The sequence below is a fragment of the Notechis scutatus genome, chromosome 1 (genome assembly GCF_049901735.1).
Source record: "Notechis scutatus isolate UNSWTSFEM ecotype Mainland chromosome 1, rNotScu1.2, whole genome shotgun sequence".
NCBI classification, from domain to species: domain Eukaryota; kingdom Metazoa; phylum Chordata; class Lepidosauria; order Squamata; family Elapidae; genus Notechis; species Notechis scutatus.
In genome coordinates this window covers 53293710-53315999 of record NC_142009.1, presented here as the reverse complement: position 1 = coordinate 53315999, position 22290 = coordinate 53293710, and the positions used below count along the sequence as shown (strand labels likewise).

At 36.9% G+C, this 22290-nt stretch overlaps 2 protein-coding genes across 4 annotated transcripts in view; one reads left to right on the top strand and one right to left on the bottom strand.

The window, feature by feature from the left end:
- Positions 1-8087, bottom strand: part of IARS2 (isoleucyl-tRNA synthetase 2, mitochondrial) — a 31987-nt gene extending 23900 nt beyond the window's left edge. Inside the window, exons 1-11 of the mRNA XM_026682581.2 lie at positions 7835-8087; positions 6262-6384; positions 4975-5131; positions 4348-4496; positions 4215-4264; positions 4018-4127; positions 3834-3924; positions 3050-3165; positions 2440-2609; positions 1575-1665; positions 1011-1162 (exon numbers count right to left, since the gene is read on the bottom strand). Coding sequence (XP_026538366.2) covers positions 1011-1162; positions 1575-1665; positions 2440-2609; positions 3050-3165; positions 3834-3924; positions 4018-4127; positions 4215-4264; positions 4348-4496; positions 4975-5131; positions 6262-6384; positions 7835-8041 — 1416 coding nt within the window. The 5' untranslated portion in view covers positions 8042-8087. The remainder of the gene's footprint in view (positions 1-1010; positions 1163-1574; positions 1666-2439; positions 2610-3049; positions 3166-3833; positions 3925-4017; positions 4128-4214; positions 4265-4347; positions 4497-4974; positions 5132-6261; positions 6385-7834) is intronic.
- BPNT1 (3'(2'), 5'-bisphosphate nucleotidase 1) lies at positions 7500-22252 on the top strand. Of its 3 annotated transcripts, none has more exons than XM_087964103.1 (9): positions 7500-7678; positions 12496-12620; positions 14256-14360; positions 16012-16119; positions 16350-16398; positions 17193-17284; positions 18660-18857; positions 19830-19935; positions 21570-22252. In XM_087964103.1, exons 2-9 carry the CDS (start codon positions 12501-12503, stop codon positions 21716-21718), a joined length of 927 nt encoding a protein of 308 aa, XP_087820229.1. In that variant the 5' UTR covers positions 7500-7678; positions 12496-12500; the 3' UTR covers positions 21719-22252. The 3 variants fall into 3 exon arrangements, with proteins under 3 accessions (XP_087820229.1, XP_026538375.1, XP_087820226.1); XM_026682590.2 differs by lacking the exon at positions 7500-7678 and adding an exon at positions 8156-8486; XM_087964100.1 differs by lacking the exon at positions 7500-7678 and adding an exon at positions 8474-8730.
- Positions 22253-22290: the final 38 nt, after the last annotated feature.

Genomic DNA, 22290 nt, shown 5'->3' with positions numbered 1-22290 from the left:
ATACAGACCAAAAGTCAGGGCCCCACCTAGTGGCGTGCAGAAATAAGATTCATACAGCTGATCATTTAGGGTAGAAGTTAAGTGTTCTACCAGTTGGAGACCATATTTGTTTATTTTTTAACAACTGAGATTCAGAGAGCTCTTGTGATGACCCGGCATTTGGCACAAAAGCAACAAAGTCCCAAAAGTAGGTAAAGTTCCTTTAATACCTCCAACTTGGTCCCCAATGTCCAGTTATCATCGGCTGGAGAAAAAATTCCCAAGAGCAGTTTTTAAAGGGAAGAAATACAGTCTGAACCCAAAGTACATATAAATTATAAATAAAAACCAACACAAATCACGCTGCAGCAATTAATGAGACAGGGCAGGACAAGGAATTGCAGACTTCCAAAAGGATAATGAAACACACACAGTTGGGAGGACCCCAGAACCCATATAAGACTTGACAAACAAAGATAATTCACGCTTTTGCCCTTTTAAAATCCTGTTTTCCCAGCTGCAGCTAATGAAGGGAATCAGGGCCCTTTTCTCCCCCGTAAACCACATAACTCATGTTGCTCCCTTCCCTGTTCCTCCCTGCGTGCCCTAGGATGAAGAGGGGGTGGCCCTGGGTCTTCCTCTGAATGTCCAGCCGGACTGTGCCCTTCCCCAGTTTCTTCCATAGCCACCGGAGCCATACACCCACTCCCTGTCAGCTGCTCAACCAACAGGGGCATGACAGCTCTAGAGATTGCGGATAGTAATGTAATAACATGATGTGAGTGTGTGGGGCCAGAATTTTAGCAGGTTTCTTGAGATGGAGTTAACCAATTTTTTCTCAACAGACAAAAAAAAAAAAAAAAAAGAGAGGAAAAACATATACTATGAATTTTAGTGGCACAATCTGAAGTTCCTCAGTAGATATGATGTAAACCATGGATGATATAAATTGAATGATAAAAAATGATAATGTATCATAAAGTGTAATGAAAGCTACAGAGGTCCCTTTGTATCAGAAATATATTACATACCTGAGCAGCAGTCTTGAGATTCTCTGTATTAATGAACCACTGCTTGCTGGCCCGAATAATCACAGGTTTTTTTGTCCTCCATTCATAGGGATAGCTGTGAATGTATTTTTCTTCTTTCAATAAATTCTTTGCTGCTTGAAGCATCTCAATGACTACAGAAGAGTAAAAATATATTGCTTATTTTCAGCTTCAATTTGGAAATCTTTTGTGGGCAGTCGATTCAGAACCTCTGACAAAAGTTTCTCTTCGTCCTCTGGAAGTTTACTCTGGAGTGACGAAGGCATTGTGAAAACGATAATGGCAGCAACATGTAGTTTTGGTCTAACCTTGCTTAATACTGATATACCCCATGTGTTTGTTTGTTTATTTTTCTCTGTATGTGTGTGTAATTTATATGCAGATTTCTAAGGCTTATGCATAACTGAGGGAAGCCATGTAACCCTTAATTGAATATTTTGCTAGGAATGTGAACCTTGAAAGAAAAAAGAAGTTGCCCATCTCTGGTCTAAGAAAATAGATTATTCTTTGCCATGCCCAATTTATATTACAAAATATGATACAAACCAGTCTCATTTCCTTCTTCAAGAACAGCTTTCTTTTGGAGCTCTGAACCTGCAGCTTCTGTGAAAAGTCCATCTTCATCTACCAGACAGTCCTGGGTAAGAAAAGAAAAATTGTTTAAACCTTTGTTTAAAAAAAAGTTCTCAAATTTCTCATCAAATATCATTTCACAAAGATGTGATTAGACTAACTACCACTAAACTACTGAGGATATATATTGTATTTTCCCTGCAAAATAAGTCACAAAAATTTCATCTTTGGAAGTAACAGAGATATTTCAATGATTGCAGAGGTATACAAAACATAATCCGAAAGCAAATGAAAACCATTTTCTTATTTCGTTTAAAATTTACAATATTTATCTTAGAAAACAGCCTTGGTTCACATAATTTGCATTTGACCATACCTTTCTACCAATGGAATGGATGCATCTGGATGAATCTCCCTCCCTTATTCATAGTCCTGAAATCTATTCTAAAGAGTAGTAGCAGATTTGAAAAGACTCAGGGAAAGTAAGGTAAGGGATTACAAAAGTACAAATCTGCTTAAATAACCCAGATGTGAACTTTACAGAACACTGCAACAATTTTCAGTATGCACAAAGTGCATATCAATGACTTTCAGGATGTTCTCCAACCTTCAGGCTTGGCATTATAAAAGACATGGGATGAATAGGCAATAGAAAAGCCTTGCAGGATGGGATTTAAAGTCTTCTTTCTCACTTTTTAGCTATAGTTCAGGTAGCTACAAAATGATTTAAAAAGATTTCCACTCTTCCTTTTCAACTTGAGAGGTTTTGCTAGATGATAGTTTTGGTGTGAGCAGGAAAAACAAAGATTAAAAACAAAGCAAAATAAGACCACAGTACCATGGGCAGTTGATGATGAGAAGCTACACTGTAATCTTCCATACCATGAGCTGGAGCTGTATGCACTAATCCTGTTCCTTTTGATATGGTCACATGGTTTGCAGGCAAAAGAGGAGATTGCCTTCCAGGAATTGTTGGATGGGAACAAATTCCACTTTCCAAATCTGTACCTGAAAAGAGCAGAATTAAAGCTGTTCACTGTCTGCCATTTTCTGACTACTGGTGGGGGAAATAAAGTCTTCCAGTTACTTCAACTCTGTGAAAGTCAAGGATGTTCCTACTGTCAATTTAACTAAAGCAATAAAGAATCAGAAATCAACTGCAATAAAACACAACAGTAATATCATCCATTGTTGGTAGCATGAATACATGTAAGATTGATGTTGGCCACTGGAAATTGGAAACCACCCTTTTCTTAGTAAAAGTTCCAATTTAGTATTGTTCTCAAAACTGTATGGGAAAAAAAATATCTAAATGTGCCTGTACAGTTCTTGAATGCCACAAATCTGCCAGTTTAGAACTCCCCTGCCAGGAACAAATTCACTTTCATTTTTCTATATTATTATACCATTCATTCAACATTATTGGTTTTATTGCAATGCATTTTTACCTTTAAATGTTGAAATTACATCAAACTGTGTATCCAAAACAGCAGCTACAGACTGAACTCTATCCGCAGCAACTATAAAGTGCTCCCCAGTACTGGCACACTTCACAATGGAATACCTACAAATGCATCCAGAGTTCAGATTTTCAGTAGTTACATTAGCACTATATAATGTTATATTAAAAACACGAAAGCATTGGAAAATACCCAAAACTTAATATTGAAATCACTTCCATTTCTTTACTAATATTGGTGCTGACACAAAAATGTTTCTCATGGAAATGGGAATGTTATATCAATGAATTTTCACAGAGTTCCTCATGACAACTGTGATCACAAAGAAGAAATCCCTAAACTAAGTTCAAAACTTACATTTAATTATTATTGGACATTATATTTGGTATCTTTTAATCCATTTCAAACATGCAACAAATGCTTAGTTATTCCATATACTGTATCTTTCTTATGTTGACCACAGAGGAAAAACTTGTTGGAGACTAGGCATGGTTTATACGTGCAGATAAAATCATCTTTTCTGTAGCTGGGCATATAAGAATAAATAAAGAGGTTTAAAATAAAAAGAAAACTGGAAGATTTATATTACCCGTAAAAATAAAGGAAAGGGCAAGTAATGGGAAAAAAATATAGATATCTTGCTGATCTTAAATATAATATTTCCTTTAAAACACCCACATGTAAGATACTTTAATCCCATGTGATCTTCAGCAAAATAACACATAGCTCTCAAAAACACTGTGCACTAGTGATAAAGTAAATAAATACGTACTCCAGATTTGGCATATAACAGACAGCTTGATTGGCTGCAATAGTCCAGGGCTGGGTGGTCCAGACTATCAAACTCACTGCAGGTAATCCATCTAGTGGTGGAATCATATTTAGCATGTGGTTTATCGTAAGTACATTAGAAGCACATTTAAACAATATGAATTCAGAACATAAATAAAACATACCTACTGCAGAGGCTACTTTGGGAGGAGGTTTCAGCAAGGGAAATCTGATATAAGCAGCTTGACTAGTATGTTGCTGGTTGTATTCAAGTTCTGCTTCAGCCAAAGCTGTACTGCATGAAGAATCAGAATGAATTGTATTTTAATGCAAAGCTCTTCCATCCCCAAAGGTAAGGATAAAAAGTATGTTAATATCTTACTTTGTTGAAGGAGACCAAAACACTGGCTTATAGTCTTGATAAATAAAACCCTAGGAAATAAACAAAATTAAGAAATCAAAACAATTTGGTCTTTTATGTAATGTAAATATCCCTTGACCATATATTAACCTACCTTTTCATACATTTGGTGGAAAACACTCAACTGTTTTGCTTCATACTTTGGATCAAATGTATAGTAGCAGTTCTCCCAATCTGCCATTACGCCCCAGCGCATAAATGCCGATTTCTGTTTCTCAATTATCTTTTCTGCAAATGCTTTGGCTGAAGAAAGAATAGTCATTTTTAATATGAATTCGCCCAATATTAGGTGAAGTTGAAAACAAGGATGAATTAAAGCACAATCAGAAGCCAATTATTTTTCTTTAGTTATTTTGGACAGACAGACATAAAGATAGCAGTTGAATTTGACTTCCTGACAAATTCCTGCAGTTTTTTTGGTAAGATTTTTGGGAAGTGGTTTGCCATTGCTTTCTTCCTAGGATTGAGAGGGAGTAACTGGCTCAAGGTCATTCAGATGGCTTCATGCATAAGGATAGTCAATAGTAATGCATACCAAGAGTGGTACTTCAACAACATTTGAAAATCATTCTTTGCCTATTGGTGTTTTTAATTATGTATCTCATCTTAGAAGGTACCTTTCAAATATTTGAAAATAGAACAATGTTGCTGTTCTCCAAAACATGTCTGTCATGGAATAACATTCAGACCTCAGTAAAAGTGTTTATCAAAGGAAAGATACCTTTCTTTCTGATTTCCATTGGTGTAAGATGTTTTATTTTTTCACATTCTGATAATGCTTTCAACTCAATGGGTAACCCATGGCAATCCCATCCAGGGACATAGTGCACTTTATAGCCATTCATGACATGGAACCGATTTGTGATGTCTTTCAAAATCTGAAAAGAGAGGAAAGAGAAATAAATTGTTATTCAAATTCATACTTCCATCTTGCTATAATTTTCTTGAATTCTACAATATTTATACTGCAGTTAGATCCAGCAAGCTATACCCTAACAAATTGTTTTGTATTTATTTCTACTCCGAAAGGTACCTTCTAATATACCATGTTTCTCATATAATAAGGCCGGGTCTTATTTTTTTTGAGCCCTGAAAAAATGGCTAGGCCGTCTTTTCAGGGGTGACTTAATTCCCCCCCTTGCATCTTCGGGCGGGCGGTGATGGCTTGGATGTTGACCTCAGTGTTGGTGGGGCACTTCATATCGGGGTCAACGCAGGCAGCACCAAAAGTACTTCCTAACGGCAAGCCCTTATCTCCTTTCATGCCTATAAAACATGCTGGGACCATTCCCCCCCATTTCACATGTTTTAATATAGGCCTTAATATGGGGGGAGGGGCTTAATTTCATTTCATGCCTATAAAACATGCTGGGACTTCCGATTGGGGGAGGCCGTATTGTTGGAGAAACAGGGTATGTATTAACAATGCTTAAGTAAAATTACAGATAATTTCCGCACAAATAACTTATACCCATAAAATCCATAAAAGCAAACAATATTAAGTCTTTAGATAGGCCATCTAGAATGTTTTGTAATGAAGCAGGCCAGTATTCGGCACCTCTCAGTACTCTCATATACCACTGTTGCATGAGCTGCAGTAGGCTTCTGGACCCAATTTAAGGTGATGGTATTTACCAATGAAGTCCTTAAATGGCATAAGACATCTCCCTCCCCCCAGGGAGATGGACATGCTCTGTGTCCCTTATATCGAACAGAGCCATTTAGTTAGACTTGGGGTCATGTTATCTCTGTGGCTATGGATGGTGCTGACCTTTTTAACCTTGAAAACTATACTGTTCCCCCAGGTACCTGGGCCAGGAAGTTAGATAAGCTCCATTGGTGACAAGACTTTTTATTTTGATGGTTACAGCTTTAAATGGAGCTCTTAGGATTATATGATTATGATGGTTTTAATTTTGGTTATAATTCAGAGTCACTACTATGAGATGGTTTTATATATGGCTTAAACAAATACATAAATCAATTAATTTAGGAAAACAATACCCACTTTATTCAAAGCATGGCCAACATGTGGGTCTCCATTGGCATAAGGTGGTCCGTCATGAAGACAAAATTCTTGCTTTGTTTTCCTTTGTCTTTGCCAAGAATAAAGTTCTGAAAAGCCACATTTCTGAAGAAAAATACACTAGAATTAATATTATAAATCTTGCATAATGAATTATTTTTGAAGAGGACAATATATTTCATCTACAGGTCTTCCCAAAGAATTTCCACCATCTTTAGTATGCTCTGTCAATGTATCTGGAAGTCTCTGAGAGTGTTTTACAATATTAGAGTCCTCCAAACATACCTGTGGTGATCAATTCTTAAATTGCAAGCTAACAGACATGGAACCAAGTATATTAATAATGAGACAACAAAAGTAAACAAGCAAAGCTCAATTTAAACAATTATTCTTCTATCCTAAAAATTCACCCTATGAGCTGAGGAAACTATTTTTTAGCCATTCTAGTCAAACAAGACTTTTTCAGGAATCACTCTGTACATTAAACACTGACCAATATAACCTGTGTTATACAGAACTGATGTCTGCATAATGACAACACAGACATATAAATACAAGCAATATTGATGACACACAATTTTCATCAGTTTCATAGTACCCAAATTCTTGTGTAACTGTCAGTTATTGTTTAAAAAAATCTTATCTCCTTTCAGTAAATCTTCTTTTTAGAGATATCCAGAGAAAATGAATTATCATTAAACTAATACAAGTCCATAGCGTAGCTGTACAATTATATTGCTTGGAGGGAAAAGTGATGAAATTGTTATACATATATTTCAATTAGAATGGAGTCTCTTCACTGAGTTGGGCTACCACATCAGGACTGGAAAATGGCAATAACAAATTAAAATTCTTTCATTATTCTCTAGTGATGAATTTTTGCAGTCCAGATATGGCAACTCTAAAATTGGGCTTCAATTTCTTGAATTTCTATTCTGGTTAGATAGCGAATAGGTTGCGGCACAGATTGGACTTATATGTATTATCGCACTTATAACCCGCCTTTATTTTGTAAAGTCCAAGCAGTGCATGTGATACTGCTGCTTCCTCTTTTTCCCATCACTGCAAACCTTTCTGGGATGAGATTGAGACCACAGACCAAAGTCACCCAGGCAGCCTTCATGCCTAAGGAAGGACTAACAAATCTCTGGTTCTGTACCCAGCTCCACCCAGCTAAACTTGACCTTACTGCCTTCCCCAATTATTTACCAACAGGTGACACACATGGAGTGTGGTCTGAGTAAACTTGCAGAACCACGAAGCTAGTTAGGCAACCTTTTTCCTTCCTGCAGGGCCCGACCAAATTCTGAGATGGGTGCTTTTAATGGTGTTTTGAAACGTAAATAACACCAACGGGATAACACCAATGGTCTACCTAGAAGACAGCTCGGAGCCTAAGGTAAAGCCAGCGCATCCTTTCAGCGCATCCCTTATTCTGCGGGTTGCAAAGGTTTCCCCACAGAGAAGCGTACATTTTACGAAAGGTGCAACTCTCAGGTCTATCTCGGCGGCGGCTTTTCAGCACTTCTCCCCCTAATTCATTTTCTTCCTCTACCTGCTGTATCTCCAATTCAGTTTCGGGCTGCAACCGGCCGGGCAACTGGCTGGGGAAATCGCTTTGAGGCAATAAAACCGTTTCACGGTATTTGGAGTCCGGCTTCGCCTTTTGGCCCGTGCTGGGTCCTGCGGACACCGTCCCGCGAGCCCAACAGCCGACATGCTTGGGAAACCTCAGCAACGGCGGGGCCCGCAGCAACCACATCTCGCGCACTTGGTCCGCGGGCACTTCCGGAAACGTTACGGGGAGCAACAAGATAAAATGTCCTTCCCGGTTCTTTTCCGGCTCCGATGGGATTCTTAGCGCCCCCTGGAGTTCGGTCCTCCTCCCTTCGTTTACCGGGGGAGTCTCGCCAGCGTCAGAGCTGGGTCTGCGTGTCCCGAACCCCGGTATCAGTTCAGCTTCGCAGCCCAGAAAAGTGTGCAAATTGCATAAATGAGTCTTCACTGTGCATGACGTAGGAACGGAGCCCCTGGGGGCATACATGTAAACGTTACTGGTCACGTAAGAGCGCTGGGATAATGGCAATGAGGACCCGGTAAAGGACCCGATGGGTGGGGCGGAGAAAGAATAGGAAATCAGCACGGAGTAATCTGAGCGCGAGCAATCTTGCGAGTGTTTTGTAAGAGAGGGGCTGCTCGAAGAGGAGGTAGGCTGCCATTTACATTTTTCTCTTATCCTTTTCGGATTATTTGCTTCCAGATATTCATCGATAGAAATCTTGATAGAAGTGGTTGGTGAAATAACGCTTTTCTTTCAATCCCATCGTGGCAATGTCCTCGAATTAGGAAGACATCTACAGTCACTAAGTTAGAGGACAGGAAGGCTGGAGTTATTCTAGTGGTGTGGTCAAGATCATATTGCGTTCCTTTGAGAGACTAGATGTGGCACAGGTGCTGTTTCTTACATATATCACCGTTACTATAATGAATTAGAAGTTAGAAAACAAATATGAGCGGTGTGGACAAGTAGTTCCTGGTGCAATCTTATTAATGCCTCTCCAGAAAGTTTTCAGTGAAGTGGATGTTTTAAATATATTGTTTTGGTTACACTTTTACAATTTTATTTTAAAATGTTCCTGTGTTAACTCAGGAGATTTTGCTTTGAAAGATGGGGTAAAACCATTTTAAATAAAATTTTGTGCAAATCCTCACCAAGATTTTCACCAAATAAAGAAGCACTGTGGTACTTCATAAATGATATTTTTGGTCTCTGTGATCATTGAGTGCACTGTAAGATTCAACAGTATAATTGCTAAAAATAAAGTTGGCCATTTCCCATAATATGAGGTTGTGGGGGGAAAGCTCTGCTGCGCATCCTAAAATCAGCCTAAAATAGTTTTTATAAGCATCATTTAAAAGATGAAACACAAGAATAAATATGTTCATGTGTGTAAGGCTGCCATTCATTTTATGTCACGGTTTAGCTCAGGTGCGGTGTTTCAAAAATGGATCTTCAGTGTTCATCATGTACTTGTTATGATAAAGGAATATTGAAGGCAATGCAATCCAAATTTCTTTAAAATGGGCAGGACCAGTGCCAGGGCTAATAAGAATATGGGCTTCAAGTTCCACTGCTTGGAATGTTAAATTACCCTTTTTGTAAATGGGTAGTTTCTTAGTTTTTGTTTAAAAGCTAAAGAAACATGCACTTCATAGGAGAAGAAGGAGCAAACTAGATATAGTTCAGATTATGTAAAGTGTCTACATATAATTTACAAGGAAGTGGTGAATTGGAAAATAAATTCTGCTTTAAACCAGAAAAGCTTGTTGTGAAATGTTAAACGGATAACCAATACTGCTGGGAATAAAAAGCAAGCAGACGAAGTGAAGTATTTCAGCTTGTTTCCCAATGTAATCATTTAACAAATTGAATGTAGTTTAAAGGTTGCTAGCTCTCAGATTCCCTTCTCTGTTAATGTGAGACTGAAGTTAGGATTTTTTTTTATGTTGCATAATTCACAGTGAGGAAAGAGGATTACTTATGTGATAATTGTCAATATTTATTAACTCCTTTACATGTCCACAGCTAAGTTGCCAATTTGTCATACTAATGAAATCTGAGTTTTCTCAATGTTTGAAGAAGGACATATATTACTACTGAAACTTATAGAGCATTGTTTACTTATTCTTGGGCTTGGCATGCTTTCAACTAGAATAGCTGAAACTACAAAAAAGATTGGCTTAGTGCAATACATGAACCAGAACCTCCCAATTTTCAAAGAAGCCCTAAAGGGAGTTAGACTGGAAATATAGTACAGGTTTACTTCTGATCCCCATCAACATGAGGCTGTCAGGATGAAGAGAACTTGGCCACAATACCTGGTTTATGTTTGCAATTTTATGTGAGAAGAAAGTCAATAACAAATCTTCATCTGCATATGGATCTTCTTTGGAGTTGCAGTTTCAAACTATGTATGAATATTAGTTATAATAAAAACAGTATATAAGGCTAAGGAAATAAGAATATGGACAGTTGCATGGAAGCTTATGTCATTTTTGGGGGTTCCTCAAAATCCTGAGTTCACGTAACACATAAACCATAATGTGATTTGTTTGAGTTAGTGTATCTAACCATTGTTTATTTTGTGTGAGCCCAGAAAATTGTGGCTTACTCAAATAAGTTTGGCTAAGCAGATCATGACTCAGCGAAATACTGTATATAAATCCAAACTGTATTGCTGCATACCTCACTGACCAATCATTCAGTGACTATTCAAAGTTACATCTGCTCTTTTTTACTTGTACTTTACATCTGCTCTTCTTTACTTATATCTTACTATAGACCTTAGCAGATGACTGAGTCTGTGTAATAGAAAACTGGAGGTCTGAAATTTTCTGGAAGCCCTCAGGATTTTCACAACATGGCTGTGTCTTTCTTTAGGGTGGCAACTTGGTAGTTCCTGCTGCGACCCTCTATCTTTCAGAGGTGTCCTGGGTGACATATCCTCAGTATCCTAGCTGTATGAGATAGGGATAAGCTGTGAGATATAAGCTGTGCTGCCTTTTTGGCAATGAAAAATAGAAATGCAAAAAGGAAAATAATTTCAATAGTCCAGCCTTCTTGCCATGTACTGAAGACGTGTGACCAAATGATTTGGCCCTTCCCTGTTTGGAAAATAGAGCAGTCTCATTGGAGAGTCAAAATCACACTTCCTTTAAAAAGAAAAGCTTGTAAAAAATCTCATTTTGTCTTTACATTTTTGATGCAAACATTGATAACAGTTAAATTATACAATTGACCAGGCCGTGATTAACCACTTTGTTACAGAAGAAAATCCAGCTGAAAACAAAAGGCTTCAAGCAGATCACCAGGTAGTACTGGTCTGCTACAAATGAATACTTTCAGTCAGTATCATGAAACAGGTCCTGCAAAAAGATTCCAATTTATTATTACATATTATTACATAGCATTGGCAGAAAGTAAAAATATTCAGTCTGAAGAATGGATGCAGGTTGGGATTTAAACAGAGGTGGTATTCGGCAGGTTCTGACCAGTTCTGGAGAACCGGTAGTGGAATTTTTGAATAGTTCAGAGAACCGGCAAATACCACCTCTGATTGGAGTTTTTACAGTATCCTACCCCTGCCACACCCATCAAGCCACGCCCACAGAACCGGTAGTAAAAAAAAAATGAATCGCACCACTGGATTTAAACATCCAGTTATATTGGTGGTGCAGTGGTTAGAATGCAGTATTTTAGGCTAACTCTGCACACAATCAGGAGTTTGATTCTCACTGGCTCAAGGTTGACTCAGCTTTCCATCCTTCTGAGGTTGGTAAAACAAGGACCCAGATTGTTGGGGAAAATATAGTGACATTTGTAGACCGTTCAGAGAATGCTGTAAAGCACAATGTGTGGTATATAAGTCTAAGAGGTATTGCTATATTTTATATAGAGAAGGTGACATAATTACTTTAACACAGCACAAAGAAGCAGGTGTTAAATCCTAACACAAATTCTTTATGAGACTTTAACCCTTCAGAAATAATGCTATCTGAAGCATCTGTTTCTCTGCTTCACTTTTCCTGACATTCCTAGCTTTTTGGAAACTCCAAATCATGGAACTTCAAACCTCAGAAAACCCCAAACTTTGGAAACTCCAAACTTTGAGGGAACAATATTAAACTCCACTTTTCCAGCCTTGCTTTAGCAAACGTGGTAGTTTTGCCCTTTGCCTTGAAAAATCAGATTGTTCTTTTTTCATAAGAGGAAGGAGCATTATCCCTTCTGTATGTGACAGAGAAAAATCTCCATTTCATGAAGATGTGGATTGGTATTGTCCCTCCAAGGTAGACCATATTAAGAAATCTTGGTAACAACAGCTCTTCCTCTTGTCCTTCAAGGCCACTGCCTATGCCCTCTACATTTGGAAATGTCTGAGCCAGCTGTTTAAAGCTGGAAAGCAGGCTATTAAATTCCTAGCAGGTTTCTTTTTGAAAGAAGGAGATATAATTAAAATATTTGTAATAACTATAATGTATATTTTGACTTCATAACTACATGGGCATTTCTACTGCTAAAAACTATTTCTAATGAAAAAGATTATTTAATCTGTTCCAGTGTAAGTCAGGCCTCAAAGGTATTTTCATAAGAAAATTATGAAATTATGAAATTACTTACAAGATTGCCTTTGTTTTCTTTTCTTTTTTATGTAGTAATCATGGCTTCTAATCCAAGTGTATTGATGCGTCTTGTGGCCTCAGCATATTCCGTGGCTAATAAAGCGGGAACTATTGTCAGAAAAGTTATGTCTGGAGGAGAACTAGACATAGTGGAGAAGGTAAGTGATCAATAGAATCCTATATGTTTCTAGTTGGAACTTATATATCTAAATAAAGAAGAATTAATGTTGGTATAATGTGCGGAACAAATTTTGTGTGCGTCTGTGCTCAAAAGTAAGTCTTCTTGTGTTTAGTAGGGCTTGCTCAGTAATACGAGTTTTTAGCATTGTAGCCTCATTTATTTTAGATGTACACGCAAATAATTTGGTGAGGCAATTCACCTGCAAGCAAATCACCCTCCTGGATTCACTCTTTAAAATAGTGATTGCTCAAAGTGTCAATACAACTCATTCTTTGCATGCCCAGACAACATCTGTTAGAATGGCCATTAAAAAGGCTCATCATATATTTTATAATTCTATCATCAATATTAGCCATTTGGAGACATCTCATTTGCTGACATGCTATATAGTTTTATATAAAGTTATATAGCTCTTAAAATAATCTATAACATTGTTATTTTCTGCCTGTTTCCCCAGTTTCTTGCTTTGAATAGTCTTGATGACAGTGGAGAAAAATGACTAAACTTTCTTGCTTTTCAAGGATCTTAAAATATTTAATGACTGGTATTAGGGCCAGGAAATGTGTGGATCTCCATTTACTGAAGTACAATTCCAGCAGCCTTAGCCAGCCTGGCTACTACTGAGAGATGCTGAAAGTTGTACAGAAATATCTAGAGAATCACAGTTTTCTCATACAAAAAAGCAAAAATAATTGGTCCATATTTCTAATATTTTATTTCTTTTGCTCAAGGCTTGTTTTCTATATCCTTATCTTCATTCTCACAATGTCTGGGAAGATACTGGTTGACTTAATGTTACTCAGTCAGAATCAAAATGAGGACTTGATCTTTGGTTTCTCCAGTCACATTCCAACATTCTAATATTATATATAGTATATTATGTAATTATACTTCATATATTGTATATACAATATATAAAATGTATAATATACTATATTGTAGGTAGCAATGGTAGCAAACGTATGGCATGCATGCCACCTCTGTGGCTGTCTCTGTGGGCATGGGTGCCGTCGCCTCTGCTCATCTCCACCGCGTTTCTCCATGGCGTTTCTCTCCATTGTTTGCAGGGAAACTTCTGTTTGACAAAATGACGAAACAGAAGCTCACAAAAGAAAAAGATCTCACCTCTTGCAGAGCTGCCGGTGTTGGGATGCCCTGCCTCCCACTGGCCAGCTGGTCTTCAGGTGTCAGCTGTGCATGTATACATGCCTCCCACCGGCCAGCTGGTTTTTGGGTCTCTGCCGCGCTTGCGCAGGCACACATATGCACCTGCACACCTTGCAGTTTGGGCACTCGGTGCCTAAAAGGTTCGCCATCACTGGTATATAGTATGTATCTTTAAAGAGCTAATGACCTGATTCTTACACTATGTTCAAATACCTTCAATAAATATGATTTTACATAAAACCATATAAATGTTCAGTTTTTTAAAATGGCATTTGCAAATAAGAACAATACATACACTTAAAAACATACACAACCCCTAGGATTTTCTCAAATACACGTTGCAAAAAGCATTTCCAGTAATTTTACATTTTCCTAATGATAACACAATTTGATTTAGCCAAGTTGTTATTTTGATTATAAATTGACCAAGTTTCTTTTTTAATAGTGTGGAGCTAATGACCTGCAGACTAAAGCTGATCGATTGGTACAGATGAGCATTTGTTCGTCCTTGCTTCTGAAGTTTCCTAAGGTGACAATCATAGGTGAAGAGGTGAGGAATCAGCATTTTCTTTAGTACTTGTTTGATTTGATACATTATCTTTATCCTTTGTTAAAAACAAAACCCCAACCACTACCAACCAGTGAGATATTTCCCGTTGATAATCTGCACTGCAGTCTCTCCCTATGATCATGACTCTGCTGCTTTATGCATTTGTATGTAAGTTGCATTCAAATACTGTAATAAGAACTCTAAGCTATTATTATGGGGATTATAAGACTAAAACAGATATCATGACAACAGTAGCTATATGTAATATTGTTTACTTAGAAATTTTAAAAAAATTCCAACTATCATGGAATTCATTTGTTTGTTTATTCAAACATTTCTATAATTGCCTATCTCACAGCAATGACTCTGGGTAGTATGCAAAAATTAAAACCATTATAACATATACATATCATCCTCAATTAATGATAGCAGTTGGGAGTGGAATTTCCATGTGTAAGTGATATGGTTGTAAAGTCATGAGATTGCATCGCTTAGCGATGGCAGTCCTGGCACTTCCTGGTTTCCATTGTTAAACAAATCCTATGCTATTAAGTGAGGATGCCGTGTGGTTGCCATTTGCAATCTCCTACCAGTTTTCTGGTTGACTTAGCTTGTAGGAATCTGATAAAGGTCACACAGTCATCAAAAGATTGTGGGATGCCATGATGCTGTAATTGTGAGCCAGGTGTCAAGTATCTTGATCACAACTGTAGGACTGCAGAGTTGCAATGGTCATAACATCAACAACTAGTTGTAAGTACTACTCATTCAATGTCATCCCAAATTGAAATAGTTTGTAAGGTCTTGCCTCTCCAATCTTCCCAAGAAAGCAGGACTCTTGAAACAGAAATGGTCCCAAAAGGAGCTTTTATTGAAAGGCTTGTGATAGCAAGAAGTCTAGGCAGGAACTAAATTTTCCCGCTTAAAACCAGCAATTTAAAGCAGTGCAAACAAAACCCCTCCCACAGTATAGCAATGCAGGAAACAGAAACAAACTTCATATAGAGATCTCTCTAATCCTGCCCCTCCTAAATTCCAAATATAGAAATATATGGGACCTGACACAGTCCTTGAATAAGTAGTCATTAAGGACAGCAGTAAACTGATTTCTTAATAGGTCTTCAGTATAGTCCTTGATCTCAAATGGCTCATAGATTTAACCATTTAAAGCTTTTATTTAGTGGCATCTGAATTGGGGGTCCTACCTAATAAGATTCATCTCTCTTAGTTTGGTCTCCATGCTTTAAACATTACTGAAATTTGTTAGCATTTAGCGTTATTGAAATTTCTCTCTCCTCCTCCATTTTATTTTTCATTACAAACACTTGTATGTGTGCATTTAATAAAGAATGTTACTTATATTTCATTTTCAGCTGTAGCAGTAAGACTTTTGCAACTTACCCCTTGGGTTAACACTGTTTTGCAATCATTGCAACCAAACTATCATAAATTGTAACCTATTCTGCAGCCAATGTTATAGGTCCATCTGCATAGACTTTTGCTGATAATTTTTGGCATATTGCAACACTAAAAAGTCCAGCTTTTAAAAACTTCTCTTTCATTGAATTTAAATGGGCCTCTAGTTAACTAATAAATGAATAAGCATTTTTTACTTTAATTGTGCATAGACTTTTTTTTAAAAAAAAATCAGGATCTTCCCTCTGAAGAAGTCAGTGAAGACTTACTTGAGAAGAGCCAATGTGAGGAGATACTGAAGCAAATCTGTCCACCGCAGTATACTGCTATCAAAGAGGAAGAGGTATTTAAAAAGGTTTTTTTTTAATATAATCCCTGATTTATTTTCCAGACAGTAATAACTGTGGGATGAGAATCAGTAATCACTAATGGGGTGGAATGAATTGTAATTTGATAAGTGATTGACTATTTTTGAGTCCACTGCAGCCTGGCAGCCATTGCAGCCTAGCAATGATTTAGTCTCCACACTTTCCTCTTTTGAAACTTTCTGCTTTTCTTTTGTTTCCTTCAAAGCTTGTTGTATGGGTGGATCCTCTGGATGGAACAAAAGAATATACTGAAGGTTTGTTCTTTGGGTTTTTTTTTTTTTTGGTGAGCGGTATTTAGCATTTATAGACTTAATGACAAAACCACAATTGTCTGGCTTCTAGATTAATACCTATTATTTATGTGTGACCATATGTTATATAGAATTTGCGGTCACCCTTTAGAAGTTTAGAAGTAAAATAAAATGTATAATTATTTAGTTCTTCTACTTCTATTACTGAAACAGGCACAAATCAGGTTTTTTCTCCCTTGTCATTTATAATTGCTATTTTCATTCCTTCTGTGGGCTTTTTTAAAAAAGCTATATGGGGATCCAGAAAACTGAAAAAACATCACTAAGATACTTGCAAATTACTTCTTAATCTAACAATAGATACAACTGGGATTGTATGACATTGTATTATGGCCAGGTCAGAAGTCATGAAATGTTCCATGGATTTGATCCCAGAGAGTAGTGAATCGGAAAATACCGTGTTAAGGGAAGGCAGGTATGGGTTCTGCTTTATTGTTTAATGAAATGGAAGAAAAATGACCTTGAATAATAAAATGCAGCAAGTTTCTGTACTATAACATGCAAACTTTAATGAAACTTTGTTTTGGTTTTTAGCTTTGTGTATTGACTGATGTTTAGCATAATGTAAACCTAACCAGTTGTGGCTTATTTAACAAACATACTTAAGCAACTCAGTGTATAAACATGATAAAATAGAAACAGTCACCGAAATCATAAAGTACTGAGTAAGTGAAATGTAAAAAGAATTAGAACCACCTTGATTTTCATTTCCATTGACAGATGTTTATCTCTTTCAGGACTTCTTGACCACGTAACAGTTCTTATTGGTATTGCTTACCAAGGAAAAGCTATTGCAGGTGTCATTAATCAACCATATTACAACTATGAGGTAGGAAATGCTTTAATTTCCAAAACATTTTCTCCATTTAATTTAAACAGTTAATGATGTTCTTTTAACTGCATATCACTTCCAATTAACTAGAATAATGGGCTTAACTGTCTTGTTACTTAGGAGGAATGGCCCTTTTTCTGTTTAAAGTGCCCTAGTTAAAAGGATGTACACCCATGGCAGATTTAGGACTAGCATAAATCCAAATTTCAGGCTGCATGTACTCTAGGAGATGACCAGGCTGAGCCCTAGGGATGGGTCAGTCTCGAGTCCCTTCACACTCCCAAGAGATCTAAGTCCAGCCAACCTTGAATTCTGTTGACTCTTATTTGCCGCCAATTTGCTTTGACCATTAGTAGTTCAGATTCTTGTAAAGAATATTAGCTTACAATAAACCTATATTCATTTGAACTGCCTGGACTCCTGATTTCCTGTGCTTGACATATACTATATTTTTGGCATTCAGCACAATAATCCTTTAATGTTCTCAGTGGCTTCAACAAAGGAAAATGACATATAGCTGCAAAAATCAGTAATTACAAAATTATAATATATGTTGAATTTTGCTAAGGTGAGGTCTGAAGTCATTAAACTTTCTGAAAAGTTTGCAGAAATAAGCTAAGGTTGATGAAGTATCTCCCTATCCTGATTACTCTACATTTTAAACATCTGTGGGTATGCCTTCTCTTCTTATTTAATTTCTATATATTTGAGAATGTCCCTTATGTACATTGTCTATCGTGGTGGCTGTACTTATGACAAAATGAAAATAATGCAGAAGAAACACACTGGTAATTGAAGCAGTAAAGCTGAAAATACACTGAATAACAAAAAACATCTCTCGCAAATGAAGGTGAAAGATATCACAGAATAATGTTGCAGGATCAAATTTGAGTCAGTACTGGAGCCCATTCTCAGGGAGCTTTTCATATATTCTGGAGAGTGAGAAGTTCCCTGAGGATGGGCTCCACAAGAATGTGAATTTTGGAAGAAGAAACATCTGGTTCCAGTGACCAACTCAGATTCGATCTTGCAACAAAAAGTATAGATGAAGCTCTTCGGTTAGATAATGGCAGACTAAAGTTGTATATACTTGCGTAACAGTAAGTCTTATGCTTTCAGCAGCAGAACTAGTTTTTGTCTGAAAGAAAGAAATGTATCTTTGCAAATAACATATATTTAAATGGTTCGTATTAAATTTGCTGATAATGTAATGGAGCAGATTAGTTTTATCTAATCTTCGTGGAGGATGGAATTTGCTAAATTTAGGGTCATTATTCTTTTACATAAATATAGTATGTCCAGTTATCATATATATTTACTCCTTTTGTTTATTTTTGAAAATGAAACTAAGAATGTTCAAATCTTTTTTCAGGCAGGTGCAGATGCAGTTCTAGGCAGGACAATATGGGGAATCCTTGGTTTGGGCGCCTTTGGATTTCAGTTGAAAGAGGTACCAGCTGGGCAGCACATCATTACCACCACAAGATCACACAGCAGCAAGATGGTAAATGACTGCATTAGTGCAATGAAGCCTGATAGTGTGGTGAGAGTTGGAGGTGCTGGTAATAAGGTATGGACATCCCTAAATTTTAATGCCATGATAATAGAGTTAATTTTTTAAAAGTACAAGATGAGACTTTCATTTTCATAATAGTGCCACAGACAAAGTTTTCCAATAGATGATGCATATCTTTCAATTTGATTTCAACTATATTGTGTGGATAGGGCATAGGAATTGTGGAAATAATTTTATTAATTGCTTAGGCCTCTTTGGGATTTTAATTGTTTACATGTCATATTTATGTTGCAATTCTCGAGGTGGTAGAGATTATTAAAAGAGTGGCTTGGAAATGGATCGATACTTTCTTTAGAGATAATGTCCTCACCTCTTGTCAAGAATGTTCCATTTTCCCCATAAGCCATAACCTAATTAAAATGTTAATGGTAAATTTAACCATTTGAATCATAATATGTTTATCGTCCAAAAATGTGTATAATTATATGTATACAGCTGGGGTGTCAAACTCAATATCATTGAGGGCTGCATCAGGATTATGTTTGACCTTGGGGGGCCAGAGTGGGCGTGGCCAACTCGACCTTGTGTCAGGGGTGCCTGTGGTGGCCCAAATGCTCTACCAGCAAAAACGGCCTCCCAAGCTCCATATTTGGCTACAATGGCCTCCTACAGCTCTCTGCCAGCGAAAACGGAGCTTGAGAGGGCCACACGCAGCCCTCCCGAGCTCTGTTTTCACTGGGAGAGGCACTGCTGGCTGGTTCTTCGCTGTTTCCAGGGCGGCCCTGTGGGCCAGATCTAAGCACCACATGGGTCGGATCTGGCCCCCAGGTCTTGAGTTTGACACTCCTGGTATAGAGATATTATACATTTACACATACATATGCTTGTTATGCATATATAAGAGCAAAGAAAAAAGGCCATAGAAAGTAATCAAGAACACATTGATCTGTATGTGACGTCATTTCTTATCTTTTAAAAATTGTATATGTGCATATTAAATGACTGAGGTTTTTTTATTTGTATCAGATCATTCAACTTGTCGAGGGCAAAGCTTCTGCTTATGTATTTGCCAGTCCTGGATGCAAGAAGTGGGATACATGTGCACCAGAGGCTATTTTGCATGCAGTTGGAGGTGAGTTAGTAAATACATTGGAGAAATAGAAACAAGATGTATAAATAATGTTAACTTAAAACCTAGTATTTTTAAAATACGTTTATATTCTTTTCAATGAAGCATATAGATATATTTATTGGCTCAAAAACAAGGAAATAAAGCACAGGAAAAGGACAGGGATAGGTGGGCGGGGCCAAATGATCACTGGAACTACCGGTTTGCCCGAACCGGTAGACAATGATTGCTCTTTTGGATTGTAATTCTTAATTGTGTGATAGTAATGGTGATTATATAGTTATGTGATAGTGATATTTTTTGTCTTTACATGTCAATAAGTATACATAAGGTGCTTAGATTTATTTTATTCATATCTGTTGACAATGACTAATTTCTAAATTTTCTAAATTTTTCAAATATAAATAAGAAAACAAAACTTGTAGATTATGCTATTAGAGAATGCTTGGGCTCTGCAACCTGTGAAAACTGTTTGGAAATAAGGACTTCAGAATCCAAAAGAACACAAAATCCTGCTCTTATCTTTTAAAATATGCTGTTATCTCTAGGTTTCTAGGAAATTCTGAAAAAAGTTGTAGGTGTTTTAAGAATCGTATTAAGAATTAATTTCTTAAAACATGTATGCTTTAAAGAAAATGAAGAAATGCTGCTCTAATGCAATCCTAAATTGTATTGACAGAGGGACACGATCAAGGGAAGTACTGATACCACTCTATAAACTAAGCCTTAGTAAGACCACACCTAGAGTACTGCATCAAGTTTTGTTCACATTATAAAAAAGATGTTGAGACTCTAGAAAAAGTACAGAGAAGAGCAACCAGGATGATTAGGGGACTGGAGGTTAAAACATACAATGAATGGTTGCAGGAACTGGGCTTGGCTAGTCTAGTAAAGAGAAGGACCAGGGGAGACATGATAGCAGTCTTCCAATATTTGAGGGGCTGCCACAGGGAGGAAGGGGTCAAGCTATTTTCTAAAGCGCCTGTAGGCCAGACAAGGAATAATGGATGGAAACTGAACCCAGGAGAGATTTAACCTGGAAATAAGGAGAAACTTTCTGACAGTGAGAACAATCAACCAACGGAACAGCTTGCCCTCAGAAGTTGTGGGAGCACCATCACTTGAGACTTTCAAGAGGAGATTGGACTGCCATTTATCAGAAATGGTGTAGGGTCTCTTGCTTGGGCGGGGGGTTGGACTAGATGATCTACAAGGTCCCTTCCAACTCTGATTATCTGTTTGAGCTGTTTGAATTGTAAGATATCTTAAGCACTACTTCAAAATAATTTTCAGAGTAAACAATCTTACAATGCATGCAGTTATTATTGCTTTTTTATGAAATGTGGTGGTATCAGGGGCTGATGTATGTATGAAAGATCTAACTTTAAACACTTTTAAGTTCAGGAGAGTTCTTCTGATCTTGATTCCAGTTTTGTGTACTAAAGCACATTAATTTTATTGTGTATTAACCCATTATGCTAAAACATAAGGAAAAACTCAAATTTAGCCAACTATAATTTGGAAAAGGAATGTTCAGTTTTAGGAACTGTTTTTAATTGTTTGTCCTTTTGTAGAAATAGATACCATATCTAAACCATTCAAATCTAGAGTCTTGTTTTTCTTTTCTTTCTTCACAGGCAAACTTACTGATATTCATGGGAACTTTTTTCATTATAATAAAGAAGTCAAACACATGAATTCAGGAGGAGTCCTTGCTACTTTAAAAAATCATGACTATTATGCCAGTCGAGTTCCTGGGGCAGTCAAAGAAGCCCTTGTGCCATAAAAATTGGAGAGGATTGTGCATTCCATTTGGGTGGAAAGAACTTTTTAGCTTAGTTGCGATTTTTGATGGGGTCATATTTTGGACCAGTTCCACGATCTTTAGTTAAGAGATTTGTTGCTTCCTCAACTTAATATACATTCTGGTAAATTTGAAATTTTAGTTTTCAGTTGGAATATTAGTGACTTCAATAAAATTGTCCAGCTTTCTTAGTGCTTATTAATATCTTATGTTTACCTATCCAATTATCAATTCCTTATTCAATATATTTCTTGATCTGAAGACAAAATAAATGAACCAGTTACTTCAAATGACTTTTGTATGCAAGCCTCACTCATATATGCATCACTTGAAGGGATCATTTTGTCTAGCTAGCTAGATCTTTTGTTTATATATACACGGATGGATGTGTGGGATTGTCAATTCTCTGCCTAATTCTCCCCTCCATTTTCACATGTTTATCTGGAAATATACCTATTAGCTTTTATATGCTGAAAAATACATTCTTGAAATAAAATTATAATCTTTGTTGATAAATTTGTGAAGTTTTTATTTGTGGATTTTGACTGCTTTGG

Coding starts and splice junctions, on each gene's coding strand:
- BPNT1 (XM_087964103.1), top strand. CDS start 12,501: ATGGCTTCTAATCCAAGTGTATTGATGCGTCTTGTGGCCTCAGCATAT. Junction 16,399..17,192: donor AACAAAAGAATATACTGAAG/GTTTGTTCTTTG, acceptor TATCTCTTTCAG/GACTTCTTGACCACGTAACA. Junction 19,936..21,569: donor TATTTTGCATGCAGTTGGAG/GTGAGTTAGTAA, acceptor CTTTCTTCACAG/GCAAACTTACTGATATTCAT.